The following is a 9,901-nucleotide window of genomic DNA, read 5'->3' as shown; positions in this document are numbered from 1 at the left end:
GATGTTTTCTTGATGTGCACTTACCCTTTATATAAAACTCTCTCTTAGACATATGAGTTTCTGTGGATTTGTTTCTCTAAAGTACTCAGACTGACACAAACTCTGACTGTATTACCTTGCTAGATTTATCTTTATTTAGTAACAATTTGCCTGCTATTTTTGCTCCAGATTTGAAAATATCAGTAGATCATGTACTTGCTGCCCTCTGTCACACCACCGACACTAAAATTACAAGTCTTTTGAAATTGTTGCTGGCTGGAATATAAGGACGAGTTTCCATGTATAAATTTAATGTATTCTCTTACTAGTTTGTTTCCCTTCATGTGTTTGACATGTGGGTTATTTGTTAATATGTGTGAAGTAGAACTCATTTTTCTCCTTTATTCCATATTGGACTAAGTTAACCTAAGATTACTTTCACAAAAACTCAGTATGATGAAGATAATGCTTTCTCCAAAGTATTTATATTTGTACCTTTTCCCCTCTCCCCAGAAAGCACTTTGTAGGAAGCCAACATCTATCAGGATAAATATAGAAGCAAAAGAAGAAATCCCTTTGAAGGCCCTTCAAGGTCTTTCAACTATGGTATATGATCATTCCTCTATGCAGAATGAGGTAGGGAAATAAATTTAAGGAATAGAGGGGAAAATAATGACTTGTTAGAACTCTCCATCTAATTAAAGATAGGATTAGGGTAAAGATTATGTATAGTACTTTTACATAGCTTTATTGAAATATAATTCACATGCCATCAATCTATCCATTTGAAGTATATACTTCAATGTGTTTGGGTATATTCACCATGTTTCCCTCCATTGTGGTTATTTTGTGCCAGTGAACTGATTCGGACCCAGGGCAACCCTGTGCACAGTAGAACGAAACACCACATGGCCCAGCGCCATCCTCACAATTGTTCCTAGGCCTAAGCCCATTTTTGCAGCTGCTGTGTCAATCCATCTTGTTGAGGGGCTTCTTCTTTTTCACTGCTCTTCAACTTTACCAAACATGATGTCCTTCTCCAGGGACAAGTTTCTCCTGACAACATGTCCAAAGTACGTCCAAAGTGCTTCTAAGGAGCACTCCATACTTCTTCCAAGACAGATTGATCTGTCCTTTTCAGCAGTCTAAGGCACTTTCAATATTCTTCTCCAGCACCACATTTCACATGCATTGATTCTTTGGTCTTCCTTACTCTATGTACAACTTTCACATATATATGAGTCAATTACAAATACCATGGCTGGGGTTAGAAACACTTTAGTCCTCAAAGTAATAACACCCTTGCTTTTCAATGTTCTAAACAGGTCTTGTGCAGCAGATTTACTTAATGCAATGTGTTTCTTGATCTCTTGACTGCTGCTTCCATGAGCAATAATTGTGGATCAAAGCAAGACAAAACCCTTTACAACTTCAATCTTTTCTCCATTTATCCTGGACCTATTGGTTCAGTTGTGAGGATTTTGGTCTGTTTTACCTTGATTTATAATCCATACTGAAAGCTGTAGTCATTGATTTTCATCAGCAAGTGCTTCGAATCCTCTTCATTTTTAGCAAGGAAGTTGTGGCAGATGCATATCTCAGGTTAGTAAGACTTCCTCCAATGCTAATGCTATGTTCTTCATATAATCCATCTTCTCTGATGATTTGCTCAGCATTCAGATTGAACACGTATGGTGGGAGGATACAACCTTGATGCACACTTTGCCTAATTTTAAACCATGTAACATTCCCTTGTTCTGTTCAACAACTACCTCTTGGTCTATGTACAAGTTCCTCATGAGCACAATGAAGTGTTCTGGAATTCACATTCTTCTCAAGGTTATCCATAGTTTGTTATGCTCCACACAGTCGATAAAACACAAGTAAACATCATCCTGGTATTCTTTGCTTTGTTCCATCTGACAAGATTTATCTAACATCAGCAATGATATATCTTGTTCCACAACCTCTTCTGAATCTGGCCTGAACTTCTGGCAGTTCCCTGTCAATGTACTGCTGCAACTATTGTTGGATGATCTTCAGCAATATTTTACTTGTATGTGATGTCAATGATACTATTCTGTAATTTGAGCATTCTGTTAGTTCACCTTCTTTGGGATGGACACAAATAATGGATCTCTTCCAGTCAGTCAGCCAAGTAGCCGTCGTCCAAATTTCCTGCCATAGATGAACGAGTGCTTCTAGTGCCTCATCAGCTTATTGAAATAAAAAATATTATCACAATCTAGTTTGTATACATTTTCATCACTCCTGAATGAAGTCTCATACCTACTAATTAGTCCTACCATAAGGAGCCCTGGTGGCACTGGTTGTTAGGTATGGAACTGCTAACCACAAACTTGCTGCTTCAAACTTGCCAACTGCTCCAAGGGAGAAAAAATGAGGCTGTCTTGCTCCTGTAAACATTTACCGTTTCTGAAACTCTAAGTTGTAATTGACTCAGTGGTAGTGGTTTTGGGTTATAGTGTTCATTCCCTCTCTACCTCTTATCCTAAGCAACCATAAATCTGTCTATGATTTTCCTATTCTGGATAGTTCATAGAAATAGAATCATTTGCTTGCCACTTAAGCCCCTGGCATCAGCTCCTTGTTTTGAGAATGATGAGGGCAATGAATGTACAAATGTGCTTTACACAATTGATGTATGTATGGATTGTGATAAGAGTTGTATGAGCTCCTAATAAAATGATTTTAACAAAAAGAAATAGAATCATATAAAATCTTTTCTGATAATTGGCTTTCCCTTGGCATAATGTTTCCAAGGTTCATCCATTTTGTAACTTGTATTCCTTTTACTACCAAGAAACATTGCACTGAATAGATTTATCACGTTTTATTTATGTATTCATCAGTTGGATAGTTGGGATTGTTTCCGTTTTGGCTATTATGAAAAATTGTGCTGATAAAAACATTTACATATTTATTTACGTGTCTTACATATGTAAATATATGTTACATATATTTCTGTGTGGACATAAGTTTTTGTTTCTTTTGCGTAGATGCTGTCTTAATTTTCCAATGCTGCTATGATGCTGGTATAACAAATATAAAAGATGTGGCTTTACTGAACAGAAAGTTATTTTCTCAAAGCTGGGTGGGAAATCAGGTTGTCGTCAGCTTTAGAGGAAGCCTTTTTCTTTCTGTTGGCTCTGGAGAAAGTTTCTCGTTTCCTTGGTTCCTTTCTGTCTAGGAGCACTGGTGGCATAGTGGTTAGCGGATGGAAATCACCAGCTACTCAGTGAGAAACAGGAGGGTCCTACTTCTGTAAAGAGTTACCATCCTGGACTCCGACAGGTGCTGCTCTATTCTGTCCTTGAGTCAGACGTGTTTCGATGGAAGTGAGTTGGGTTTTGAAATTGTTTCTCTCTTTTGGCTTTGGAGGAAGTTCTTTTTTCTTAGCTCCTTAGTTATTACCCCCCATCTCTCTTTGTACTTCTCTATGCCTAATCTACTTTTTAATATCTCAAGAAAGATTGGTTTAAGGCATAGCCAACATTAATACTGTCATATGACAAAGAAAACCCATGTTCAGATGGGATTATAACCACAAATATAACAAGAACAACAAAAACGAAACCCACTGCTGTTGAGTCATGGGAGTAGAATTTGCATCACCTATTTTGGGAGATATACTTCACTCCATATAGATACCTAGGAGTAGAATTGCTTGGTCATGTGGTACATCTTCTACATTGTGAGGAACTATCAAACTGTTTTCCATCAGCAGTGTTTAGGGGTGAGAGTTTTTCTACATCCTTGCCAGCACTTGTCTCTCTTTTTTATCATAGCCATCCTTGTAGATGAAGAACCTGAGTTCATTTTTTTTGTATATTTGTGTGGTAAAAGTAGACATACCAAAACATCCACTGATAACAACAGCTACATTTACAATTTGATTATATTAAATTTGTATGTTGTATCAGCTGTTACTGTTAATCCTTCCAAAGTATTCACCATCATTAAAATAAGTGCCCCTCAAAAACTCCCGTTTCTCCTTACCTTTTACCCTAATAGCATTTCATGTCTTTTTCTTTATATCTTTTTCTTACTTCATGTAAGTAATCTCATACAGTATATGTCCTTTTGTTATGGATTTATTTCAGTTGTCATGTTACGTGATCAGGGTTATCAGGTTAATCATAATGCTATCAAGGTTCATCCTCGTCATGGCATATGTATCAGAACTTCATTTCTCTTTATGACTGCTCAATATTGCATTGTGTGCATGTATCACATTTTGCTTATCCATTCACCTATTAGCAGACATTTCCGTGTTTGCACCTTTTGGCTACTGACAGTGTTAGATTGAGCATGGTATACAGGTCTCTGTTTTGTTCCTGCCGTCACTTCCTCAGGGTACATGCTTGAGATTGGGATTGCTGGGTCCTCTGGTAACTCTGTATTCCACTTTTGAGGAACCACAAAACAGTGCCACAGTGGTTCCACCATTTTATAGTTTTTCTAACATTTACTTGCTCTTTCCTTCCTTCCATTAAAATCATTACCCATGTAATGGGGGATAAAGTAATATATCACTGTGGTTTTGATTTGTAGCTCCCTAATGGTTCGTGTGGGGCACTGGTGGCATAGTGGTTACGTATTGGGCTGCTAACCTCAAGGCCCACAGTTTGAAACCAACAATCAGCTCCGAGGGAGAAAGATGACGTATTTTACTCCTATAAAGAGTTCATCTTGGAAACCCACAGAGTAGTTCGACTCTGACCTCTAGGGTTGCTGAGTCAGTATTGATTCCACTGTAGTGAGTTTTTGTTTGTTTGAATGGTTAGTGATCTTTAACTTCTTTTCATATGCTTCTTGGTCATTTAAATAAACCTCTTGGGTGAATGGCCTGTTCAAGTTCTGTACTCATTTTTCTTTGGGTTGTTTGTCTTTCTGTTAAGTTGTAAAAGTTATGTGTATGTAAATGTTTTAGGTAAAAATTTGCAGGGCAAAGTAGGTTCCAGTTTAGTAATTAAAAGTGTTCTATGACATTGGTTGCAATTTTTGCAATGTGTCAGGTTTCTCATTTCTACTAAAGTTCTGTTTCCATTTATCAAGTTTCCCTGCCCCTTCTTGCTTTTTCATCCTTGCTTTTCGATACATGTTGATCATTTGGTCTCAAATAGAAAAGTTTCTTACATATTTTGCATGTTAGGCCCTTACATGACATGGCTCTTGAAATTTTTCCCCAAATTTGTAGTTATTCACTTTGATGTGCAAAAATATTAAACTTTTATAAGTTTTACCTATAATCTGGTAGTCTGTTATTAAACACTAGACCCTTCCCATTACATTTTCTTCTAAACATTTTATGGTTTTAGTTTTTACATTTAGGCCCTTGAACAATCATCTATGCATGATGTGAATATAAATTAAGGTTTTTAAATTTTGTATATATATAATTTACTTTTAATTCGCATTTTCCTAATGAGTAACGGTGTTGAATATGTTTTTAATTGCTATTGCCATTTGTAAATCTTTTGTGAAGAAATGTCTATTACAGTCTCTTACCCATTTTTCAATTGGGTTATTTGTATTTTTCCTGTAAAAATATAAATGAAGCGTGTCTGATTTTCTCTGGGAGCATTGCAGGGTGGGATCACACCAGAAAAGAAAGTGGCAAAGAACTAGAAAAAAATAACAAAAGTATAATAGAACAAAAGTACAATAGCTGAAGAAATAAAGTAAAAATAAAACTGCCTTGTGAGTGGGGATATCTGCTGCTCTGGAAACATTACCGTGTGAATGTGTATTCTGCATGGGGAAAGGGGGCCAGAGGAGAAAGTAGGAATGAAGGATGATGAAAAAAACGGGGAAAAGTGTAGCTTGGTTACTGAGAATACCTTGCTGCCTCTGAAGTGTGCTGTCCATGCTGGGGAGGAGCAGGGCACACAGAAGTGGCTCTTGGCGCTGATCACTGGTAAGGGGAGTCTCTCAGTAGGCTTTGCTGCTCTCCCACTAAGATCTTTGGTCAGCTTAGCTTTGAAGTTGATTTCCTCTCTGCTAGGAAGTACAGGATGTCCCTCTTAGTGGAGCCTCGCTGGAAGTTGCTGAGGAGCTCTTCCTGTGCTTGTTGTCTGGTGGCCATATTCTCCCATGTTTGGCCTGTAATATTTACGGGAACAGATGGTGAGATTTGTGTCCTATTGAGTGGTGGAAAATGCAAATGCAAACCTTTCAGTTAGCAGTCAAATGCCTAACTATTGTGTATCAGAGCTCTTTCATTCATCTAGAACTTTAATTTCTTTCAACAATGGTTTCTAGTTTTCAATATACAAATCCTTCATTATGTAAATACCTAGTTTTTACAATGTTTGACTATGCTGACTCAATAGTATTATATTCTAATATACTAAACCCATCTATAATATCAACATTTACATATTTACATATATTGTGCATTTGTTATTTTAGAAATGTGACTCTGGAAAATCGTTATCCTTTGTGAAAGATGAGAAATGGACAGAGAATGTGCTTTGGGGTGACCAGCAGGATCTCTTTTCTAAAATCGAAGACAAACCTTTCATCAGAGTTCAGGTAAAGTAGAATGAAAAGGTGTTAGGGCAATAGAAAGTAAACTGATTTCAATTTGGACTAGAAATTGCCAATTTATTGTATGGGTTTAAGATTAGAGATACAGGTTCTGTTAAACTGGGCAAACTCTATAATCTCATATTTATGAATCTCAGAAAGCCTAGAGAGTTGTTATGTATGATATTCTATATTGGTGTTTATGTTAACTTTTAGAAAATAAAGTTCAAAAATCCGGTATTTGATGTGATTGAAGAGCGAGAACTAAAGCAGTTACAGCCTCAAGATATTTTGCCAGAAGCCCAGGATTATCTTCAAGAAACTCAGAGTGATCTGCTGGAAACTCAGGATGATTTGCCAGGAGTCCAGAGTGTTGAGCCAGATATCCAGGCTATTGAGCTGCAAGTTCAAGCTGGGAACCTAGAAACCCAGGCCAATGACCTGGAAACTCAGACTGGTGAGCCCAAAGCCCAGGATGCTGAGATAGAAACTCAGGTTACATTAGAAACCCAGAGTACAGAATTGGAAGATGGGAGGACTATACAGGAAACTTCAGATTTGCTACCCCCAAACCCAAAATTTCAATCCAAAGACCAGAGTTTTTTACTCAAAGAGCAAGATATTCTGCCTGAAGACCAGAATATTCTACCCAAACGCGAGGACCAGGATTTTCTTCACAAAGACCAGGTAAAATAAAGTGAAAAGAATGAGAATAAATAAGCTACTTTTTTTTAAATAGTTTTAAAAACGATTTTACAACTCATCACAATCCATACATCAGTTGTGTAAAGCACATTTGTACATTCATCTCCCTCATCATTCTCAAAACATAAGCTACTTAAGGCATGAACTGAAATTTATAAGGGATATATTACAATTGATTTAAAGAAACAGTTGGAAAAATAGTTTTCTGACTGATTTCTCAAAACTATAGTGTTACTTCAGTCAGACTGTTATCAGCAGCGTACTGTTTCTATCTAAACCATTCACTTTTCTTTGTTAACGTCTTCATTAGGAAACACCCTTCAGAGAGCCCTTACCTTTGACAATTGAAAGTAGGAGGAAGGAATGGCACACAAAATACAGAGCATCTTTTTACCATACTCCAAGGCCAGCCCTCCACTAGACAACAGTTAGACCAACAGGAAGAAGAAAGGGATGAACAGAAAATAATCTTTAGGGTTGTGGCTGGTCTTAATGTAGTATAATTGAATGTGTGAATTGTAGCTTTCTGTTTTGTTTCATGAGGCATTTAGTTATGCTTGGCCCTTAGCTCCACACTTTTCAGTAACGCCTACAGTATTATTAGGTAGCCTGTTACTCAGAACTGAATACTTGATTATGGGATCCAGTCCCCAAATCAAACGTGGCTTAAGGAGAGACTGGTGCTATTAAGGAAAACAAAAAAGACAGGAAGTAGGGCACCAGGGGTCTGATCTCCTTCGGGAGAAAAGCAGCCTGGAGTTTATTCAGCATGGGGCTGTATAGTAATAAGACCTGTAAGCTTCCTTTTAGCATATACACAATAAAATGGGCAGTGTGTTAATCTGGCATATCCTGAGCTTTCTACGGGATCACCCCATGGTAAGTATGGGGCTTTAAAGACACCAAAGGAGTCCCTCCTTGAGTGGGAGGGACAAAAGAATCTGACTGCTCCTAAAAATAGTCATTCTGTAGCTGCCCAGGGAGTAGCCAGGTGCCTGTAGGAGACAGTTTCATCTTCGCACTTTAGTAGAGGGCAGGTGTGAAGTCTTTCTTTTTAAAAAAAATTTGTAAATCATTATATTGGGGGCTCTTACAGCTCTTATAAAAATCCATATATTAATTGTATGAAGCACTTTTGCACATATGTTGCCATCATCATTTTCGAAATATTTTCTTTATACTTTAGCCCTTGGTATCAGCTCCTCTTTTTTTCCTCCATCCCCCACCCTCATGACCCCTTGGTAAATTATAATTATGATTTTCATCTTACCTGCCTGTCCACTGTCTACCTTCATCAATGTTTCTGTTGTTCGTCCCCCTCTGGATGGAGGTGGGGCAGTTATAAGATGATCATTGTGATTGGCTTCCCCCTTTCTACTAACCCCCTCACTCCCCCGCCTTCCCCCTACCCTCATGGTACCCTCATGGTATTGCTACTCTCATTATTGTTCCTGAGGGGATTATCTGTCCTGGATTCCGTGTGTTGAGAGCTTTTAAATATACCAGTGTACATGCTCCGATCTAGCCTGATTTGTGAGGTAGAACTGGGGTTATGATAGTGGGGGAGGGAGCACTAAAGAGCTAGAGGAATATTCTGTGCTGCTTCGGTGCTATACTGTACTGTACGCTGGCTGGTTTGTCTTTTCCTTGTGACCCTTCTGTTATGGAATATCCAACTGTCTACATAGGGGCTTTGGGTCACTACTCCGACCCCCCTCATTCATATTAATATGATTGTTTGTTTTGGGTCTTCTGATGACTGATACCTGATCTTGTTGACACCTCGTGATCACACAGGTGGGCTTTGTTGCTTGCCTGCCAGATGGCCGCTTGTTTAACTTTAAGCCTTTAAGACCCCAGACACTATATCTTCTTTTTTTTTAATCATTCTATTGGGGACTCATACAGCTCTTATCACAATACATACATGCATCCATTGTGTCAAACACATTTGTACATTTGTTACCATCATCATTTTCAAAACATTTTCTTTCTACTTGAACCCTTGGTATCGGCTCCTCTTTTTTTACCCCCACACCCCCACCCTTCCTCCCTCTTGAACCCTTGATAATTTATAAATTATTATTTTTTCATGTCTTACACTGACCGGTGTCTCCCTTCACCCACTTTCTTTTGTCCTTCCCCCACGAAGGGGGTATATGTAGATCATTGTGATTGGTTCCCCCTTTCTACCCCCACTTTCTCCTTACCCTCCTGGTATCACTACTCTCATTGTTGGTCCAGAGGGGTTTGTCTGTCCTGGATTCCTGTGTTTCCAACTCTTATCTGTATCCATGTACGTGCTCTGGTCTAACTGGATTTGTAAGGTAGAATTGGGATCATGATGGGGGGGGGCATTAAAGAGCTAGAGGAAAGTTGTATGTTTCATCGGTGCTATACTGCACCCTGACTGGCTCATGTCTTCCTTATATGGGCACCATCAGCTTTCTTTGCCACATTTGCTTATGCACCCATTTTGACTTCTGTCATCTTGTCAGGAAGGTGAGCATCTCAGAATGCCAGGTTATTAGAGCAAGGTGTTCTTGTTTTGAGGGAACACTTGAGTTGAGGCCTAATGTCCACCTGCTATCTTAATACCTAACATATAAATATGTATACATAGACCTCTATCCCATCATTATATATACACACACACACACACATA

At 38.3% G+C, this 9,901-nt stretch overlaps 1 protein-coding gene across 1 annotated transcript in view; it reads left to right on the top strand.

Annotated features, from left to right (window-relative positions):
• The window catches only part of CCDC15 (coiled-coil domain containing 15), a 109,878-nt gene that overhangs the window by 30,531 nt on the left and 69,446 nt on the right, over window positions 1-9,901 (top strand). The window contains 3 exon segments of the mRNA XM_045283651.1: window positions 493-615; window positions 6,415-6,537; window positions 6,748-7,218. Of these exon segments, the coding sequence (XP_045139586.1) occupies window positions 493-615; window positions 6,415-6,537; window positions 6,748-7,218 (717 nt within the window).

Source organism: Echinops telfairi, unplaced genomic scaffold (assembly GCF_000313985.2).
Source record: "Echinops telfairi isolate 266 unplaced genomic scaffold, ASM31398v2 ScPeMD7_7465;HRSCAF=8503, whole genome shotgun sequence".
NCBI lineage: Eukaryota > Metazoa > Chordata > Mammalia > Afrosoricida > Tenrecidae > Echinops > Echinops telfairi.
Note: the sequence above shows the minus strand (reverse complement) of the source record. Positions and strands in the feature narration are given on the sequence as shown.